At 52.3% G+C, this 21,820-nt stretch overlaps 1 protein-coding gene across 1 annotated transcript; it reads right to left on the reverse strand.

Moving 5' to 3' along the window:
* Positions 1 to 2,111: 2,111 nt before the first annotated feature.
* On the reverse strand, positions 2,112 to 4,715 carry NKX2-3 (NK2 homeobox 3). The gene is made up of 2 exons (XM_030865305.2): positions 4,355 to 4,715; positions 2,112 to 2,857 (listed from the first exon to the last, which is right to left on the reverse strand). Exons 1-2 carry the CDS (start codon positions 4,713 to 4,715, stop codon positions 2,112 to 2,114), a joined length of 1,107 nt encoding a protein of 368 aa, XP_030721165.2.
* Between the last annotated feature and the right edge of the window lie 17,105 nt (positions 4,716 to 21,820).

Raw genomic sequence — 21,820 nt, forward strand, 5'->3', positions numbered from 1 at the left:
AGGGGAGGGCGGGTCTCCGCCCCCCAGGCGCCCCCTTTCCAGCCTCCCGCTAGACCCTTTTGGACGCGTCCAAGCCTCATCCTGGGCGGTCCGTGGGTTTTGGTGGATTCGCTTGCCTGCCTGCCTCCCTCTCTCCCCTCCTCTTTTTTCTTCCTCCTCCTCCGGGGCTCTGCAGCTCCCCAGCCCGGGTACCGCAGCAACCTAGCAGCCCCCGCCCCCTCCTGTAAGGGCGAAATTGCTAAACTTGTAGCAATAATGACCCTGCATTCAGGCCGCCGGCTCCCGCTGAACTTCTCCGCGCCCCGGCCGGCCCGGCCTAATCAGCGCGCCCCTCCCTGCTGCCCGCCCAGCCCCCGTCCCCCCTTGCCGCCCCCTCCCCCAGCGCACAAAAAGTGGGGAACAAAATCCCCGCGCATTTCTCCGTCCCTCTGTTGAGCAGACTGCTGCACAAAGCCCCCGCTCTGGGAAGCAATGGGGAGCTAGGGAGGGACGTCAATCCCGACGCGCTGGGGTTTTTGTTCGCGCAGGGGACTTCGCCTTCCTACCACACCTTTTGTTCGGGACTCCAATAAAAAGCCATTCTTTCCGCACCTTCTCGGCCCGGAGCCGCCTTTCAGCAAGGCCCGGCCCCACAATGGCGCGGCGCGCTGAGGCCTCCCCATTCACCCTCCTTGGCACGCTCACAATCGGCCGTGTGGCAGCACAGGCCTCGCACAGGCATTCTGCGCAAGTGACAAGGAGCCGCATAAAGCCGCGGCCGCCGGGGGAGAAGGGAGGGCGACCGAGGGGGAGAACTCGGCCGCGGCGGGGCACAGCGCCCCCGGGCGCGCTGGAAGCCTGGGCGGCGGCCGCAGATGCAGCCGCCTTCGCGAGGCCTACGCCTGGGCCTGGGGGCGAGGTTTCCGTTTACCCTGGAGACCCTCGAGGCGGGGCAGAGTCTAAGCCTTGATCTAACGCAGGCCAAGGTACTAGCGCAAGCATCTGGGTGAAACTTGGGGGGATTACAAAGCCCAGGCCTCAAAAGGTCCTGAGTCTCCGACCTGTCCTCCCTACAACAGTAAAGAGAAATTAATGAACAAAGCCTTGGAGACCGGACTTGCAGCCTAGGGGCTGAGGCAGGGGAGACCAGGCCTACAACCATCCAGGGGGAACTGTTTTTCCTGAGTATCTTTTCCTTCCCCTCCCGCCCTGTTAAAGGGTCCCTCCCCACTCTTGTGGGCTAAACAAAGTCTGTAGCCGGCCAACGGTTTGAAAATATTGCACCTTGTTTATTGACTCCTGTAGTGTATGGCAGCGGGTGTGTACATGGCGTGTGGATATAGTTTTATATATATATATATATATATATATATATATATATATATATATATAATATGTGCTGAACACAGAATACGAAACAGAAAGGAAAGCCGGTAACACCTCTGGTGGGCCACCAGTTCCCGGATTTGTTCAGCCCCCCCCAGCTTTTGATCTCGCTCCACTGGTTTTTTTCGCAGAGTTCTACACCCCCCTGACAATCTGGAGATCCAGGCCGAGGTATCTGGTGCGGAAGGCAGGCGGTTGGGAAAAGGAAAATGGACTGTGCTGTGGTACGCCGGCCCCGCAAAGGGGGCAGAGCGTCGGTAGGGCCTGGGGATTTCTCAAGCCACGACGCCCATTTTTCTCTCCTTCATGCTTTTTTTGTCCTTGAGTTCTCCGCCAGCTCTTCGCGGCGGCCGCGGGAAGGCTGAGGGAGAGAAGCCCGAGGGAGAGAAGCCCTTCTTGCTCTGGGAGAACCGAGCGGCAGCCCGAGTCTCAGCCTCTCGCACTCCTTTTGGGGCCAAGCTCGGGGCCATCGTCCTCCCAGCACCCAGCCGGCGTTTCTGCCTCAGAGACAGTCTTCGTGACCACTCCCGGGCATCCTCTTCGCCCCTGAGCCCCCTTCCCCAGGCCTCGCGTGAGCTGCGCTCCGGGGCTCTGGGGAGCGAGACGTGTGTATATATATATATATTTATTTATTTATTTTTATTTAACGAGGGGACCTGGCCCTTCCTTGGATCCAGCCTTTCTCGCGCTTCAGTCCCGCGGCGCCAGGCTGCGGTGGGGCGGCTGCCGCATGACCCGCCCGGTCCCTACCAGGCCCGGATGCCCTGCAAGGTGCCCTGCGTGCACGCGGCCCCGGCCGCCGCACCCTGGTGTAACGGCTGCGCGGCGCCGCCGCCGCCGCCGCCGCCGCCGAAGCCGCCCAGGTTGCTCACGTTCACAAAGGGGCCGCCTCCGGCCGCACTGCAGGCGGGCTGCATGGCCGAGGCCGCCGCGGAGGCCCCGCCGCCGCCTCCACCGCTTGCCGGGTACGCACAGCCGTAGCTGCCGCTGTAGGCCGCAGCGGCGGCGGCTGCAGCAGCTGCGGCGGCGGCGGCGGCTGCCGAGTTCCCATAGCCATAGGCGGGGAAGCTGTTGTAGGAGTAGGCGCCCGCGCCCACGCTGTAGGGCGCACCGTAAGCTGGCGCGCTGGGCGTGACGCACGGCTTGCCGTCCCGCACTAGCACCGGCACTGCCACGCGGCGCGGCGGCGGCGGGGGCGCGTGCGCGCCCAGCTCCAGAGACTTGTCCTGCCGCTGTCTCTTACACTTGTACCTGCGATTCTGGAACCAGATCTTCACCTGCGTGGACGTGAGCTTCAGGCTGCTGGCGAGGTGCTCGCGCTCGGGGGCCGACAGGTACCGCTGCTGCTTGAACCTGCGTTCCAGCTCGAAGACCTGGGCTTGCGAGAAGAGGACCCGGGGCTTCCGGCGGCTGCGTGGCTTCGGCCTCTCGCTCTCCTCCGCTGCCTTGCAGTCTCCGGCCGCCTCCAGAGGCTTCTTCAGCTGGCAGCTTTCTGCGGAAGAAGCAAAACAACAGCGTCCTTTAATTGTTCCCGATCTCACCGCGGCTCCGGTCCCGGAGCACTGTGGCCCCTTTGGGGGGCAGCGCGGAGTGTGCGGTAATAACTGCTGGGACTTTGGGGAAAGTTTGTGGCTCCTGACGCCGTGGGACCCTGCGATAGCCCAAGGCCCCTCACAACGCCCTTGGCGGGTGGAGGCACGTTCCGTGGGGAGGGGTAGTTAGTGCGCGTTTATTTAGAACTTGAGCATCTGCGAGAGATGACCCTGTATTAAACGTGCGGCTCGGCCTGCTGATGATTATTTTCAGGATGGAAGTTTGCAACTCCATAATAACTATAGTATTTGCAAACTCGTTTGCCTTCCACTCCGTCATGAATAGCTGAAGGTGTGAGACATGTTGGTATTTGGGAGCTGGTATGCGTGCGTTCTGCGAAAATCTTCCTGCTCGTAAATGTCTGAGTGTAACGCTCATGTATTGCCCAGGGACAGTTTTTTACTTTTAAAAGCCTACAGGCCCATAGCTAAATGTCTGCCTGACGACATCTGTATTACCTTAGAGAGAAAAAGAAATTTGATTGATTTAGACAGTTTCATGTCGATTTTAGGCCCGGGGAGCTGTCAGAGCACAGGCCTTGGCTTCCACCACATCAAACCTCCTCTTAGGGAAGGAGATTCTTTGGCTCTCCTCAGAAACAAACACTTCCTTGGAGGCTTTATTCAGTTGTCCTATTTCCCTACCCAATTCACCTCGCATCCTACTTGAGCAGCCAGGATCTAAGTTCGGCGCGTTTTTCACTCAGCCCGAAGCCCCACAGCCTGGGACACAAAGCAAAACGTTAAGAATTTTCAAAAAAGTCTGGTGCCTCAGGGGTGTGAGTGCGGAATGGACTGTGTTCCCACGCACTCTCCCAGCATCCCCTCCCTCTCTGCCGGGTGCCGTGGGTGCGAGGACGCTGAGTTCCAGGCGGAGAAGTGAGGAAACCACCCAGCTGAACTCTACCGAAGTTCCTGCGCCCTGTGGACACTAGGCACACAAGCTGCTTCGACTGTCTTTTCCAGGAAGAGGGAGCGGCTGCCCTGGCCTCAGAAAACTCGTCTCACGCTACAGAGAAAGTGGGAAGAGTTCAGGCTCGTGCCCCTCTAGCTCTTGGGAAGAGCAAAAATACTATGAGCTGTCAGCACCCAGCAGCTGAGCCCATGTTGCTTATCACCATCAGAGTAGCAGTAACTATTTTCCCTTCCCTCCGGGGCTGCATCGCCTCCCCCCTCTGGGGGGAGTAGTTGACGGAGTCACCTTGTCTTTCTCCCTCCGCCCTGGCTCCCTTGCAGGCACCTGCGCTTTGCGGAGCTGTCGTTGACCAGGGCCAGGGCATGACCCCAGCCGGGGCTAACGGGGCGGGCAGCCGTGCTGGCGAGATTTGTGGGCTGTTTGCGGGCACCCCGCCATTGCTCCAGATGTGCGGGTGCGTTTCCTTTCCCCCTCTACTCACTTTGGCTCCGGTCCCTCAGGACCTCGGGCTCCTCTTCATGTTCCTTAGGCCCGCTGCACGAGTCTCGCAGGACCGTGTGGACATAGCTCTGGGGGCAGAGCCCCGAATCCCCGTGGCCATCGGCTGTAGCTAGTGAGTTCAAATAGGACAGTTTCTCTCCCTCTTCTTCCTCGTCCTCCTCCCCTCCGTCAGAAAATTGCGTCCCCTCAGCGGCGGCCAGCATGCAGGGCGCCGAGTGGAAGTGGTGCTCCAAGTCCGCCTGCAAGTGCGCGCCGTGGAACTGCTGTTGCTGCTGCTGCTCCAGATTCAAAATGTCTTTGACTGAGAAAGGGGTGGAGGTGACCGGGCTTGGTAACATCATCAGGGCCACTTAATTGTCCAGTCCAAATACTCAATAAATCCCGGCGGGGGCGGGGAGGCAGCGCGGCGGCTCCAGCTCTCCTTCTGGACTCCGCCGCTGCTGCCGAGTCGGGCTTTTGACAGACGCGGTCCCGCTCCAGTCTAAATCGCCTCCATTGGCCGGGACGTGGGGGTCTGGGTTTTGTTAAAGCCACTGAAGGGACTGGGGCCGGGGCTGCGAAGCCTGAGTCCGGGGGTCTTACGTCACGTTTGGGGCGGGGCTCTCGCTTCGACCTCCCTCTCTATTGGTTCCAGCTCCTGTGGACCGCGCCCCTCCGCAGCCAGTGAGTGTGGGTGCCGTGGACCTACCAGAAATAGACAAGGACTAGTATAAAGTCGCAAAGTCCTAGTCGCTGTGGGCGAGGCTGCACTGCCTGGGGTACGCGAACTACCGATTCCCACCCAGACTGGCCGCATCTTCCCGGGCAAAGCCAGTTCTGGGAGGTTTCCTGTCTGAGAACCAGCTACCAGGAAGGATAGCCCAGGAGTATGGTTTTTCCAGATGCTGCGGGGGCAGGAAAACTTCCTGGCATGTAAATACCCGGCACTGGATCCCCAAGGAGATGGAATGTTTTATATATCTATGGATGGGCGACGTGTGCGTTCTCGCCTTGTTGACTTTGCTCAAGCTGTTCCCTCCACTCGGAATGTCTTCTCCGCCCTTGTCTCCACGACAAGCCTGTTCTCCGAGGCTCTGCTCAAATGCCACCTCCTCCAAGGAAGCGCTCCCTCGTCGCCTAGCCGGAAGTCATCTCTCTCGCATCTGAACTTGCAGCTCGTGCTAGTAAAGGACATTCGTGTCATTTATCACTTCCCGCCTAGTACTATAGCTATACTGTCTGCCTGGTCTCCCTGGGTAAACTATGAGCCCCCGAGGGCAGGGCACCGTTAGCATTGGCTTTTGTAGCTTTTCCAGCGGCCGCACTAAGCAGGTATGTGAGAGACAGGATGATGGAGCCATTACTGAATTTTGTGGACTGACAGCTCTTGGTTTGAATCCTGGCCTAGTCAGTGTATGGCCTTGGGCGTTTCTAAGCCTCAGTTTCTTTGTCTACAAAAAGACAGTAATACCTTCTTCAGGGTTGTTGCCGGGGATAAATAAGGCAAAACATGCCAGGATTTTCATGCGGAGCACATGTTAGTGCTCAATACACGTCATCGACTGCTATTCTGCATCAGCGGTCAAGCAGTATTTGTTGACTGCATTGGTGATGACATGGCTGGAGTGCCTCACACATTGGGTGGTTTCATAGGGTCTTGAGAGCAGAGTCTGTCTTCACAAGGCAGGTGACCCAGCCATGGAGGCCATCTTTTCCGCCTATTGAAATCAGGCGCCTTGGTCTAGGCCTTGACCCTCGGAGGCATCTTTCTAATTTCTCCAACCCACACGCCTTCTGGCGCCCTCCTAAGGCCCTGGTTGTTTTGTGGGCGAATCTATGGGGTCTGATTCTGGAAACCGCTCTGGTGGAGATCATCTTCCCGCACAATAGGCATTCGCTCGCCACCACATCTAGCCCAGTGAGGACCAGCAGGCGCTGCTGTGAGACCTACAGAAAAACTTGTGCGCAGTGCTGGCCTTGAAATAATAGGGTCCGATTCGGCCCAACCGTGGTGCCCCTTATCTGGCCCTAGACACCCCAAGCATTTTTTGGTGGTCAAGATAGTGGCGCTGGGGGAGCACTAGCCTCAGCTAGAAGGGGTAGGTGGAAGGTTCAGGGACTGTGGACGACACCTCCCGGCGGCAGCAGACACGGGATGGGAGTGGGGGAGAGAGCGGAGAGCTGTCGTGGGAGGAACCCCGCAACAGCGGGAACGGTGGGTGCCCAAAGCTGAGAAGAGAATGAACAGCCAGTCGGGAGGGGGGAGAGGCGGGGCTGTTCCGGAGGGAGCGGAAATGGTGCGGGGAGTCAGCCCTCGGGGCCGCCTGGGGAGCTGGGATTCAGCGTGGGCCACGTGCGCCCGGGAGTACTTAGGTGGCGGCGGCCGGCAGGCTGTTGGGGAGACCCTCTGTGAGACGGCCTTTGCGCCGGGAGGACCATCCCTCAGCCACAAGGGCGCCCGGTGCCTTTCCGCTTTGAATTCTGAGACTATTGAGGCCCCAGGCAGAGCCGGCATCTTCAGGCCAGGCCAGGCAGCTGTAGAGAGAAGAATGCGCCTGCTTTTGCTGCGGATCGCGAGCGCTTGAGCGCAAAGATCCAGAGAGAGATGGGGGTGAGTGCGGGGCACTGCCGGGTAGGAGTCCTTCAGTGTGTGCGTCGCGGTAGCAGGCGAGCATAAAAGAAGGAAGCTGCTTCCAATCCCACTCTTCCATCCCCATCCCGAGGGCTAGACTGTCGTTGGGAATATTTCTACTCCCTGCTGGTCTCCTAATTTTTAAAAATTATTTTTTTGCCTCTGTGGGCGATTTTCTTGAGTGATTTCAAGATTCAGGGAAAAAAGAGAGAGAGAGAGAGAGAAAGACAAAAGCTACGGAAAATCTCTCTCCCCAGTTTCCAGCCGAAACCTGCATTTCTCCTTGCTACATTCTCTTGCTTCTCCACGGCGCTTCGTTCCTAGGCCTTCCCTAAGCTCATCCTCAAGAATCCCTATCTTAGAACCCGTGGCCCGGGGTGCCGGGAACGCGGAGACACGCCCACACACCCGCTGCTGCCGCCCAGAGTCCACCGAGTCTCCTTCTCCCTTAGCACGCAGAAGGCTGTCTCCTCCCCAGCCGCAGACCCACGCAGTTCGCTCTCCTCCAAACCTGCTGCCACGACTACCCCGCCAGATATCCTTGGCCCAGGCCTGAATAGTTCTCTCCAGAGGTCCCTAACCAGATTGCTCCTCGGCAGGCCGCCCCGGGACGCAGTTCAGGCCCGAGGGGCTGGAGGCTCGTGAAGAGCAGAGTGTGGGGAACGCCTAGCAGGCGGTTGGTATGCCCTGTCCTCCTTTTCTCTTCCCAACCCCAGCTCCGCGCAGGGCTGATCTAGCGGGCGGGAGACTTAGATCTTGGCCTTAAGCTCTGAGCAGGGGCTCGGGTCGTCTCCTGATTGTTCAGGCTCCCTTTGGTCGTTCTGGTTCCCCAGCAGCGGAGCTTCCCTGCAGGGATACCCGCCGGGCCAATCACATCTCGGCAGCCTGCCTTTCCTGCGCCCGCAGCCCCGACGATCGCGAGCGTGTGCGCCGCCAGCTGCGCGCCACTGTCCGGAACGAAAACGCCGCCAGAGCGATAGTTACGTTACAGCAGCGGTCGGTTCTCGGGAGTCGCTTATCAGAATGTAGAATCTGGTTCCAGCGCCTATCCAGTTACAATCTCGTTCTGGGACATTTGCATTCTCTTGTGGGAAAAGAGGATCTTTGAAATCCCGTAGCTAATAATTGGTTTTTGTTCCAGACAGTTTAGCTAATTACTGACAAACAGAGTAAATATTGTTGCATCCATGGAAGCGTTTGATCTTATTTTAATCGAGTGTATCTGCCTACGTTCCGTTTTGTCACGTTATACATTTATACAAGTCTTCCTCCTCCCGTATGTGATTACAGATCATAGTAAAATGACGGCAAATTCTCTGAGGGGAGGTGCTATATAGATGCGTAAAAAGGCGATAAATAAAAGTATACCTTTTGGGAGAAAACCCACATGCTAATCACTACAACAAACATATTATCCAAGAAAAATGTGATGGTTCTTTGAAAGTTGTAAAGTGTTCCAAGAAGTTATTATTCTCTACCCAAAAATTGCTTAATATACTTATATAGTCAGATAATTGATCATTTTAGTTATATATGCCACAGCTTATTCTGATATCCTTCACCTGTTTGAATAGCCATTTAATTATGTAGCCATGGCTATAAAAAAAAACAAAAAACCAAAAACCTGAAGGTTATCGTGGCCTTCTAATCTACATTTAGTACCACAGTCAGGAGTGATTTTCTATTAAGGCATGAAAAACCATCATGTGATGAACGCAGCTAGCTAAAACTATGTGATAACTTTTCAGGCGCTTTTTTTTTTCGTTGAAATTTTCTTTCCTTCTTTTTCTTTCTTTTTTTCTTTTTTCTTTTTTTATGCTCTCCTAGAAATTTCATTGTCAATGCCATCTTACAAAAAAAAAAGAGTTGAAAGAAAAAAATTTCCTCTTTTGCAGGAGCACTAAATAGATTTTTGTTATTTTGTTGTAGTTGCTGGCAGTGGTGTGTATGTGTTTTGGTTTGGTTTTTCGTTGAGAGATATTAGAAAGCTATCCAAATTTTTGAGCAATCTAGAGGCTAGTGTTTTGTGAGAAGGGTGAATACATTTTCTACTTTTCAAGAAATGTCAGCTAGGTACGTCAGTCCCAGAAAGCATTAAACTGATCTAATTCCTCAAGAGGATTTTTTCCCTCGTTTCAGTAATTTGGTAAGAGAGATTTTAAAATGGCATTTTTGAGCATTTTAGCTTGTTTTGCATGTGTTTGTATAAATGCCATATTTTCTCAGATTGTGTTTGGAATTGAGTTTTCTAAATAACCCACCACTTCCCTTCCCTGGGAGAAAATTGGTCCAAATTCAGCAATCCCTGTAGTTCTTTGTAAATTACAGGCCCTTGCCGAGGAAGTGAGTTTCGATTTCTCAGGGAGAGGACCTTTCACATCTATCTATGTGTATCTGCCCCACTCCAAAAATTTTAAGTTAACGGTGTAAATACAGCTTTCGTCACCGAAAACAGTTGTTTTGCCAATAAAACACAGAAGTCGGAAAAGCTAACTTTGTCGAGTGAAAGTCAATATTTTTTCAAACAAAAACACGTAAATAAAAGATGTCTATACACAGACATTTATTTTTACTATTTGCGTGTGTTATTTGGGAGTGCAGTGAGCAGTTTTAACTTGGTGGTTAAATTGGAATTCTGGATGCATTCCTTAACTCTTTTTTTTTTTAAAGTGTGAGTTTAACTTCCTGTATCGAAATGTCAATGTCTTTAGACCTTTTAAAATATAATCTGACTTCAGAAGGGCAGCTGCAGTTTTTGGCGAATTAATTTACTTAAACCAGCGCGCCTGCCTGCTCTGAGCACGAAGGGTTTCAGGGAGGGATGTGGTTATTATGTCCAAGAAGCAGAGATTTTTCGTGACTCTTCCTAGCGCGATCTTCTCAACTCTGTCTCTTCTCAACCGCAAACCGAGGGGACCTCGGCCTTCTCGGACGCAGAACTCTTTCCCCAAACCTCCCTGGGGGTCAAGTTGGAGCGAATAACTTCAAACCGTTTGAAAACAACAACAACAAAAAACCTTTCTCACTTGGAAAGAAACGTTTGCCGAAGTCTTGTTGCCTTAAGTAACGCCTTATCCCCGCCCTTGCTGTGTCCAGCCTGGAGTTCCCGGTCTTCGGTCGGCACCGGGAGAGCGATTCCCAAGGTGCAGCGGGACCTTCGCTCCGTCAGTGGGCAACCGTATCTGCGGGCCTAGCTGCCCACTTGCCCTTGGTTCCCTGAAGCTCCGGGGGCACCTAACAATTACCACTGCCCTGGGATAGTCCCATCTTGCCTGACCCTGCGGGGATATTGGGAGTGGGAAAGCGTGGGCTCGGAACAGCCGGGGACCCGACCTGGAAAGGACCGAGGACCCAGGCGGCTGCGGCGCACAAGGGCGCACAGACACAGGGACAGAAAGCGTGACACGCCAGGTCCCGTCCCGCAGCTCGAGGCCTCCGGACTTGGCAGCTTTGCCCTGCAGAGACGCAGGTGAGTCAGGTCGGAGGTCAAGAATTCGGCGGCCTCGAGGCTGCGGGGACTGTCAGATTGCCAGGCCTCGCTCTGCCCATCAGCCAAGGGCGCCGCGTCTCCAAGCCCGTGCACTTCGTCCGCGCTGGTTGGGGCCGGGAGTCCAGAGCTTCTCCACGGCACGTCTCTCTCCCACTGCAGACCAAGAGCCCGGGGGGCCCTAGCGAAGAGCCCCGGGGCGACGCCTGCTGGGCCTCTGTCCTTGAACCTGCCAGTAGGTTCTCGAACTCTGCTCGACCTCTCTGCACTCCCGCCAACCCGAGAGAAGGACCGCCTTACTTCTCGCGGCTCGCGGCACGCAGGGGCCTGGCAGAGCCACCGAGACCCGGACCCCAGAACTTCAGTGGCCTTCCTCCTCCCCTTTGCAGCCAGTCTGTTTCCCTTTTCGGCCCCTTTCTCTTCCACTGGGCTCATCTCTTACTCCCCCGCTCCTTCCCTTCCTCACTTCCCTCTTTTCCTGACCACCCTTCCCCCACCGCCTTTCTCCCTTACCCCCTCCTCCTCTCCCCAGCCTCCTTTGCTACTCGGTCTCCACTCCTCCCCCACCTGTTTCACTCTCCCTTATTTCTTCACTGCCTCCTCCCTTCCCCCATCTTATTTCATTCCCTTTTCCCCTCCTTTCAACTCTTGTATTTTCCTGCTTTTTGTCCCTGGACCCTGCAGGTGTTTGGTATGGAGGGAATCACACACACACACACACACACACACACACACACACCCTGTGCACCAGAGGTCCCCACTCCTGAGCCCCAGACCCCTCTCCTCCATTCCACCCCTGTGCTTACTCTGTCTCAGCAGCTGCTCATAAAAATGCCCAAGCACCCTTGGGTGTGTGATAGGGACACTCCTCTGTACCCTCCAGCCTGTAGGACCTTTCCCATCTCCCAGCCCCCCAATACCCAGCAGCCTCAGCTATGAGCTCTGACAGGGTCTGTAGGGCTCCGGGTGGCGAGCTTGGCCACCCTCCCTGTGGAAATCCCCACTGCAGGCAGATCCTGCAGGGCCTCCATTTCCTTCTATTGTGGCAGTCCGGAGAGGATCACAGCAGAGCTGAAGGTGACCATAAAGCCTGGGCCCCAGGCATCCCTTGAGCACACAAATGGGGGCTCCTAGACCAGGGCTGACCCCCTCCGCCACTCCACACAGGCAAGAGCAGACCGAACTGACCTTCCCTTCTCTTTCTTTCCTGCCAGTCCTACTATAGATTAAGGGGCCATTTAGCCCTGAGATCACCCCAGCTGGGAAGTGTTTCAGGGACTGCCTTAAAATGCAGGGGCCAAATCTGGGAGAGGACAGTGGGGTCCCTGGCTCTTACACCAGCCAGCAGAGGCAAGGACTGAGCACTTGGTACAAGTTCCTGGCCTACCTCACTGCTATGGAGCCAGTGGGGCAACTGAGTCACTGCCTTCTGGAGAGGAGACAGGGTGTGGGGGTCTTCCCTCCTATGAGTCAGGCTCCCCAGCTGTAAGGTGGGCAGCCAGCCAATCTCTACCCTTTTACCTCCCGTCCCGTCTGCAACCACATTTCTGAGGTTGAATTACTCTAATAAATATGCATTTCCAACAGATGGACGCAGACCTGCCATATATGTTTCTATGGACTTACCTTTTACCTTGAATGACAAGGCAGGTGACTTCCTGTGTGAATACAGCAGTGTGTGCACAGGCGGATAGGCAGGCAGAAGAAGGCACTCAGGACTCCCTATAACTGTAACTTCCACGTTAGAGCTCTGCTCTTTCAGAGAGTGTGGTCAAAACAGGAGGACTGGGCTAACACTCATTCTGAATCCCCCTCCATCCTTTTTTCCTCACAATGTGAATTACTGGTAGTGTCATGCGATTTGGAGAGAAATGTTTATATGATCCAAGATGAAAACTAGCTTCCATGACAATCAGATGCACTATTTCTATACAGGCAATTTATGGTATCATTACAATTAATCTTGTACAAGGTAGTCCCATAAAGACCTAAGTTGCAGTCAGAGAAGAGGGAATAGATTTTATTACCAGAGTTGTAATGACTGTGTGTGTTCTTGAAAGTAATAAAACCACATTGAACGTATTCTGCAATTAATACTTTAAAAAATCCACACACACACACACACACACACCCATTAGTATAGTAGAGAGGGTGGTCTGTGTTTGTGTGTGTGTATAATTGTGCCCACACACAAAGTGAGTGAGCACGGATGTGGGCACATATGAACATTTTACACCTCCCACAGCCAGTAAGCCTGTTAAGTGTGTATGTGAATGGACGTACTCAAACCGCACAAGCATGCATGTGTAAGTGTTGGCACCTATGACACCCTCCTCCACAGGGAGAGCCCACAGAGTGAGGAGACGGCGTTTGGGGTGGGGTCTGGGGAAGACGTGGCTTTCTTTAAATCATAATCACACCTCATGCCCCTGTCTTGCGCCAAAGCATTGACCCTGGAGTCCAGCAGAGGGGTTTGGAGCCCAGTCCTACCTCTCTTGTAGTCTTGTGACCTTGAGGCAGTCCTTCAACCTTGCTAAGCAGCAGTTTTCTTACCTATAAAAGGAGATAATAATGGTGTGGACTTTACAGGCCTGCAGTAAGGATTAAAGAAATGATGGAAAGAAAGCGTTTACAGAGCCCTCTTGTGTAGTAAATGTTCTTGTGCTGGTGGCAGAGGGTGGGCGTGCGGGGTGGTCGTTAAGCACGCGGAGGGAGGCTCGGAATCTCTCCTCCCCTGAGCTGAGATCAGGGAGCCAGATTCTCAGGTACTCCTTGTCTCACTTGGGGAAAAAAAACATTAATTATCAATCAAATTTTGAGGTTTTTTTTTTTTTTTTTTTTTTGGTCCCCAAACAAAACAAGAGGACTAGTTCTGTTAATCATTGAAGTTTTAGGATATACTCTCAGAACCACCAGCAGCCTCCCCCTCTCCCACTCCCATCCTCTGGAGCTGAAGCAAACAAATCCCGTACCCAGTCAGTGTGAGATTCCCACTCCCACAAATGCATCATTTTTAGCTGCAGTAAACAAATCTCCAAAGTCTCTTGTCATTGTTATCGTGTTTAGATAAAGATCTGGCCAATTAGTGTCCTTGCTGGAATGTAAATAAATCTGCTGCCCCGGACCTACCCCAGCGGTGGGCGTCCTTCTCTCAATCAAGCAACACCAGCATTCTTCCTCTCCTTTTCCTTTTGGTGTGGGCAAGAAAGTCTGGCCTTCAAATTCACATGGTTTCTAATCTCTTCAACTCGGTTCCAGATCTGCTGTGTGACTTCAGGCAAGTCACTTACCCTCTCTGAACCTATTTCCTTTTCCATAAAGAGGAGTTAATGAAGACTGCTTCTCAGAGTTGGGAGTGAACAGCAGTAATAATAGAAATAATACTGTTGATAATAATTACAACAATAATACTCCCACCAGCAATGGTCATATCAATAACATTAGCTACTGTTCATGGATGTTTTTCCTACAAGCACATGGTATGGCTCAATAATTAAGAGACTCCCCAATCTCCAACTCCCACATAAACTGTCAGACCATGGGCAAACCACCTGGGTAGGGCTGGAAGACTCTGGGTATGGAGATCAGAGAACAGCACCAGGCATTTTGTGAAGCTCTTTAAGTGTCTACCCATTGTTATTGTTTCTGCTTCTTGCAACAGAGCCCTTGTCTATGGCCTTATTAATGCAACCATGTTACAGAGGAGGAAACTGGGGCTGAGAGGTGAGGTTACTTGCCCAAGTTTCTTAAGTTCCTTGCCTTCCACGTTCAGCTCCCTCTCTCTGCCCCTCTCCCTTTCCTGGGCAGCCCCAGGGTTACTAGGTTGAGCACCATGCGTGGACTGCCTGACCCGGCACTATTCTCTCTGCTTTTGCGAATTCCTGCTCAGTGCTGGGTGCTTGACTGTCCTCCTCCTTCTCCCCTCCCCAAATGTTCCTGCAGGGCCTAAGTGGTAGTCCACAGCCCCCAAGAAGAATGTTCCCTGGGTGGTGGGATTGACTGGAAACTGTCTTGAAGATAAACATGGCTGGGGATGGGGTGGAACCTCCTGGAGCCTCCTCCCTTCCTCTCCTTACCCGCACCCCCTCTGAGCTGCTTCCTTTCTTGCTAGAGAAAAAAGAAAAAAAAAGAAAAAGAAAAGAAGAAAAAAAAGAAAAATAAGAAGAGGGGCTGCCAGCCCACCTCTTTGCCTTCTGAGGCGCTTGCCATGGAGTTAATACTAATCGTGATAATAAGCTTCCCACCGGGTAAACGAAGTGTTCCACATGCATGATTGTTACAACATCCCTGTGAAACATATTTTTTGTTTCTCCCCCTTCAATTTAGAGCCATGGAAATCGAGGTCTGCAGAAATGAAATGACTTGTCCAAGGTCACAAAGCAGGTAAGGGGTGGATGCAAGACTTCCAGGCCCGCAGATGCTGCCACTCCACCGCCTGGGTCCGCAGCAGAGAATATCCTGCCCCAGCCCAACTCCAGGAACCAGGACTTCAGGACCACCTGCCCCCAGGGAGACCTTCCCCGAGTGAGCTTGTCTAATCCCTGAGCTGACCCCTTAGCCCGTAGGCCTCTCTGTGGGAGCGGTACCTGCAACCCTAAAGTCAGAGCAGGCCTGCTGAGTCCGGGAGCGCCCGTGAGCCCACACTCCCACTCCCTGGGAACAAGCTACAGGACTTTTCGAGGTGGCTCCCCCCTCTCCTCTCTGTCCGGACCTCTCAGGCCACCCTGCCCACGCCCTTCACAGAAAAAGGAACTTCCCACTGGAAAGCAAACCACCGCAGCCCGGCGGGGCCGGGGACACACTGGAGCCAGTCCCAGGCCCTGGAAACGCAGCCTGTTGGAACGTGAGCAAGTGCCTGTACCTCGGGCGTGCGCGCTGTGCTTCCTGGAGCAGAGTGGTGGGTTCAAATCCTGTCTCCACTCTGTCTCCGGGCCAATTCCTTACTTCTGAGCCCTGCTTTTCTGAGTTGTAAAACTGGGAATACTCAAAGTACCCACCTCAGTAGGTCGCTCTGAGGGTTAAAGGAGATTACCTCCGTGAACCACTTAGTGCTCCGCCCGGCACAATAAACGCTCAATAAATGTTAGTTTATTGTGATTAACTCTGGGACCAGTGGAGGCTGCCTTTTCCGTTTCTGGGTGTGAGCTCTGCGTCCCCGTGCGCATCGAGGCTGCGGACGCGGCCGGAATGCGCCCGGGGGCCGTGGCTGGACACTTGGGCGCGCGAATTTTTGGAGAAGAGCCGGGGTAACCCCGTGGCGCTGTGTTTGGGGCTGGGCTCGGGCGCTTACATGAACTCGCGCGGCGTTCTCGGCGAGTGCGTCTGTCTGTCCCGAACCTCGTGCGTGTCGAGGCCTGTGCGTGTCACGAGCCGGTTCCACTGACGCGCCTGCGGGGACCTCACCTGCTTTCGGTTTACCTGACAGATGCGTGGTGTCCAGGCTGTGTACACAAACCCCAGCGAGAGCCTGGAGTCCCGGCTGCTCGGCCTCCTGCTCATCGAACGATTTGCGCTATTAATGGTTATTTTATTTATATCGTTAGAATTGTCCCCCGGGTCTGTTTACACCAACGTCTGGCCGTCCGGGCCGCAGTGTTTGGACAGAGGATTACACTAATGCAAGGAGAGCTGGGAGGGGGGGAAGGAGGCGCGGTTGGGAACTGGGCTCCGGGCGCCGCGTGGGGTGGGCCTCCTGGGAAGAGGGAGCAGGCCTCTCCTGGGCTCGACCTCTGACCCTAGGAGGGAAGGAAACGTGTCTGTTCGCGATAGGAAGCCTAGGCCTCCGGTGGGGTGGAGGCTGGAGGTGCCCGCTGGGTGGAGCGGGGGAGAAGGGGGCGCCTACTTCTCTTCTCTCAAGGCCGACTCCAAATTCGAGGTTGTCCCTCTTGGGTGCGCACACACGTCAACAAGTAAACGAGACCTGGAGCTACCAGGATGGCGGCCGCTTTGATTCACTCTATCGGTGGCAGCCAGTTTAGTGCTTCGGCCTGCAAATCCGGATTATGGCTGAGCCCCGGGCGCCTGGCGGCCGGCGGGGTTAGAGCCGCCTTCAAAGGGTGGCCGCCCAGCGAGGGCGCAGCTCCCCACAGGACCCGCATGCCACCTGAGCACTCTGGAGCTAAACGCAGCCTGGGCGCCCACCCCCCGCGCAGCGGGAAGGCCCTCCATCTGGCAGTGGGCAGGTGTCTGGGTTCTTGGCAGCTTTCAGCTCGAAAAGGCTAGGCTTGGAATTCCTGGCTTTCAAGCGTCTTTGCTTCAGGGCTAGGGTTGATGCGTAAAAATATCTATTTAGTTAGCATTTAGAATGTGCGAGACACCAAGCCAAGCAGTTTTACACTCCACAACAATCCTAGGAACTGTTATCCCATTTTACGGAAGAGGAAACAGGGGGCTTCAGTAATTTGGGCAAAGTCTCATAGCTAGTGACAGAGCCACGACTCTAACCATGCAGTCGGGCTACAGAACTAGCGCGCTGGTTCTCACCGTTCTGGGGTTCATGCACTCGTTTGGAACCGTGATGTAAGTTAAGCTATGGACTCTCTCCCCTAGAAGAATGCGACAATTTGTCAATAATTCCAGGGGTTTCACGGAACCCCCTAGGCCCTTCCGTGGACCTCTGATTAATACATTTGGCTTTACAGGTTATACAAGTTGCATTTGATTTAATTTGTTAATTTCGAACATGTGTTAGTAAGGTAACTTTTTCTATCGTTTTATAAAAAGATTCCGGAAGCTCAGAGAGAGAGGTAAAGTCACTCGTTCGGGATCACACAGCTGGTAAATGTGGAACTGGGCTCTCAGATCTTCGGTCTCTAGAATCTTCGTACACCCCACTTCTCGTCTCCCCAGACCCTGAAGTGCTCCTTTTCTATCCCTCTTGGAGCTCTCTTTCCTCCTGCGGGAAGACTTGGGGCTAGAGCTTTGGAGGATCTGTTTTTTTCCTCGGGGCCCCTGCGAGGTGCTCGGCTGGCGGGGGCGCAGCGCCAGGACCCTGTTGCCCTGTGCTTTGGGGGCCCCGCTGCCAGGACGCGCGCTCCGGTAAACGGTTTATCTAAAGACAACTTCTGTTTCTCGTTCGCTGTCGGGAGTTGCCCTGCAACCAGCAATGAAAAATGCGCCTTTTCCCGAGACTCTGGCGCTGGTGATTTATGTGGGAACCGAACTCACTCGCGAGGCCTGGGCTGCTCAGCCGGGCTTAGGGGGTGGAGGGCAGAGGCCGTCCTGGAAGAGAACCTGGTGCCCCGGCCCTTCCAGCGCCCGCTTTTATGGCGCCCCCCTCCACCCCTACCTCCAGGACATTTTACAGCCGCTCCCCCAGGAAGCTGAGCGCTTTATCGCGGTAAAGTAAACACCATTATCCCAGGTCCATTAACAAGGAGATTTTGGCGTTGTAAATAGACCGCAAGAGGGAGAAGCGCAGCCCCCGCGAACTCCCTTGTAAAATGGTGAAGGTTCTCCAAGATTATGGCCGCTGATCGGCCCCCCAACCTTCTATGAAATCCCAGTCTTGAAAGCCAGAAGGTGGGGCATTCCTCCCCGGTCTAGAAATCCCGCCCTGGGTGTTAGGACTTTGAGAGTAGGGAGTCCCCAGGAGGCGTCTAGCCTAGTCATTACTTTTCTTTAAGTTACAAGCCCAGGAATGCCGATTCCTTTCCCGCTGTGGATACATACATACACTCTGCAGCTCTCCAGGAGCTCTTAGCAGAGAGCAACCAATGGAGATGGTGCCAGGGGCCAGGATACTTGTGTTCCAGGCTCCTTCCTCATTTGTAAACTGCATAGTGCTTTCAGCAGCTACTTAGGAGTCTATAAAGCACGGGAGGCTTGTAATTGGTGGACACTGCCCACACACCCTGTGTCCTGAGGTAGTCAGGACCAGCTCGTATGGCCCTTGCTTTTGTTTCTCTTTCCAAAAGGAAATGCCCACCTTATTTCCTCTTGGGCCAGACTATATATGAAATCAAGTAACGACGCTGGAACTGGCACACAGTCAAGTAGACAGTCCTAGCTCCCCACCTCTCTGAGTTTCTATTTCTGATGACTATATAGTGACCTGTTCCAGGAAGATCCTGCTCATCTAGAGTGTGGTTTTCTTATCCCCTCAAGTCAATATTTATATTGACAAAACAGCAGATTCTGAACTAGGAAATGTGTCTCAGTTTGATGGAGAAAACAAAGGCACAAGTTCTCCAGGCCAACGGAAGCTTCAGGAGAACCCCACCCCTCCTAACCTTTGACAAGGTCACTTTCAGAACGCAGTCCCTGCAGGGAGGCTGCTCCTTCTTCAGCCCTGAGAATTCAGTAATTCTTGTGAGAGCTTCCACCTGGTTGAAGGGTTGGCTTTTGGGGGATGGGCAGTAGAGAAAAAACGGGGCAAAATGATGCCAGAAATTGGTTTGGCCCTTTGACATAATTGGCTCTATCTAGAGTGGGGACTTTTAACTTTATTTTTCTTGGCCAAGGACCCCTTTGATAATTTTGACAATCCGGTGAAGCCTATAGACCCCTCTCTCAGAATAATATTTTTAAATGCATAAAATTAAATACATACAATAATATTGAAATACAGTTATCAAAATCTTTTTAAAAATAGCCATATAGTAATATAGGTGCTTCTTTATTAATTGACTAAATAACAAAATCTAGTGGCAGGTCTAACAACAACTATAATTTCAAAGCTGTGACGAATGTAAATGAAATTTCAAGGTATCTGCAGCAGCAGTAATGTGCTATGACAATATCAGTGATTTCTACTGGTGACAAATCACAGGCACTACTAATACTACTGGGTTTGTTGCCTACATTCAGAAGTGAAGGAAATGCTAAATTAGTTATAACTAATAAAAATAAAGATGTATTTTCCCCTTTAAGTTCATGGACCCCCTGAATTCTATCCTCAGGTCTCTTGGGAACCCATAAACTGCCAGGTTATGAACCATTGATCTAGGGTCAAAATCTAGACCACTTCATCTCAAAGAGTGGTCTTTGGATCACCTGCATCAGAATCTTCTAGGGGTGTTTGTTAGAAAATTCTAGGGCCCCTTCTAAGATCTACTCTGTGGGTGGACCCAGAAAACTGCATTTTAAACTGAATTCTCAGAGGACTGTTTTCACACAAAGTGTGAGAATCGCTGCATCTGGACTTTACCGATTAGCATCAGCACTGTGGCTGGTTGCTTGGATGATGACAGGAAGATCCTTGGAGAGCTGAAGGGTGGGGTGGGAAAGCAGGGATACCAGGCAGAAGCTCTTCCATGGAGACTGCTTGGAGGTGGTACACGTGGACTTGGTGGGCACAGCAAGCTGGGGCATGGGAGAACACCAGGGAAGAAAGCTAGAATGGGATATTTTGGTAAAGGATACCAATGTGCTGGCAGAGGCTCTGGAAGAACTTCAGAAATTAACTGGTTCAGTAGCAAGCCACGTCCCTGTGGCCCTATGTATCTCCATCAGCTCTTGCACTGGTTTCCTTTCTTTAAGGTGCTCTGAATTCTGAGCTCCTTTACAGAGTCTTCCCATGTTGACATCATTGGAGCTTTCATTCATTCACTCATTCACATTCATTCATTCAATGAATGCCAAGAACGAGGTCTTGTCCTAGATGCTATGAAATATACAGAAATGAGTAAAGAGGTGATCACTACTCTTAAGGTATTTTCTCGGATACCCTCTCTTATCACTAGCAATCTTAAGCAAACTTAATAAGCATCAAACCTCTTTTGAACCAGCCATGATTTGATGTTTGTGCATTCACCAAGGCCACAGAAGTCTTACTGGAACAGAGGAAGAGCTTGTAGCATATTGATTAGTTGGGGACTTGTCTTTTCTACTGATGAGCACAATTAATAATGTTAAAATGTTGAACAAAGTGGGGCTTGTTCCAAATGTAAGAAATGTGTGAGATACACCCAACATGACATTTGAGAATAGTTATGAAATTGCTGGCCCCAGATCAAGCAACTGATTATAACTGACAGCACAGAGTAAACACAGCTCTAACTAACACATTTTCACCTGGCATGAACTTCAGCTCTAGCAGTACTGTTTGCCTCACCTTGTATTCTCACACATGTCTTCATCAGCGTCTTAGATCCTATTCTCATAGAGAGCAGGTGGGTCCGTGTGCAGAATTCAGAGGCTAATAAAAACAAGGAAGAGTGGAAAGGGACTAGGGGCTAGATTAAGAAGATTTGGGTTCCAGTTCTGTTTCTGTCACTTAAGAACTTTGTGACTTGGGCAAATAAGAGTTTGAATTTTCTCTTTGGTAAAATGATTATAGCATGCCTACTTCATAAACTTAGTGGGAGGAGTAAATAAGATAATGGGTGATAAAAGTGCTTTGTAAACTACAAGTCACTCTACAATGTGAGTAGTAATTATGTGCTTTTGGAGTCAGGTGGACCTGGATTCCAAGCTTGGCAGGAATCACTTACTTGCCATTTATATGTTATTTAATTTTCTGGGTTCAGTTTTCTTATCCATAAAATGAGGCTAATAGTCTTTCTCTGAATCATTGTTCTATGATTTAAATGAGACCCTTGTATGTAAAAGAGTGTCCACCACATAGTAAGGATGCCAACAAGCTATTATTCCTAGATTGTCAATGTTGGGATGGCAGTGACTGTGTCCTATTTATCTTTATGTCCTTAGAACAGGGTAGAGAGTGCTGCACATGGCAGACTCTTAATTTTGGTTGAATGAATGATTAAGTAAGCTTCATATATGTGTCACCAGGCACAGCATAAGCTATACTTAACAAAGTCCTCATTGGCCAAGCAGAGCTACTACTGGGTCAATTTCAACCCTAGTTTTATCCCCTGCATTCACCCCTCTCCCTTGAGGAAGACAGGGCCGTGATGAGAATCATAGAGTCAGTAGCAGCAAATGGATCCAGCACTTGGCTTGGGAAAGATACACGTTTTTAAATTAATCAACAAATCAACAAATATTTGCTGAGCTGCTACTATGTACTAAGCACTGTTCTAAGTGTTGGGGATTCAGCAATAAACAAGACAGACAAGATTTCTGTCATCAGTCCCTTTAACCAGTGCAAATAATGACATCTGGAATTTGTTTCTTTTCTTGTTTTCTTTTTGAGATGAGTGGATTTAAGAATCTGGAGATCGGGGCTTCCCTGGTGGCACAGTGGTTAAGAATCCACCTGCCAGTGTAGGGGACACGGGTTCGGTCCCTGGTCCAGGCAGATCCCACATGCTATGGAGCAACTAAGCCTGGGTCCCACAACTACTGAGCCTGTGCTCTAGAGCCTGCGTGCCACAACGAAGCCCGTGTGCCTAGAGTCTGTGCTCCGCAACAAGAGAAGCCACCGCAATGAGAAGCCCGTGCAC

The sequence above is a fragment of the Globicephala melas genome, chromosome 16 (assembly GCF_963455315.2).
Source record: "Globicephala melas chromosome 16, mGloMel1.2, whole genome shotgun sequence".
Classification (NCBI taxonomy): Eukaryota; Metazoa; Chordata; class Mammalia; order Artiodactyla; family Delphinidae; genus Globicephala; species Globicephala melas.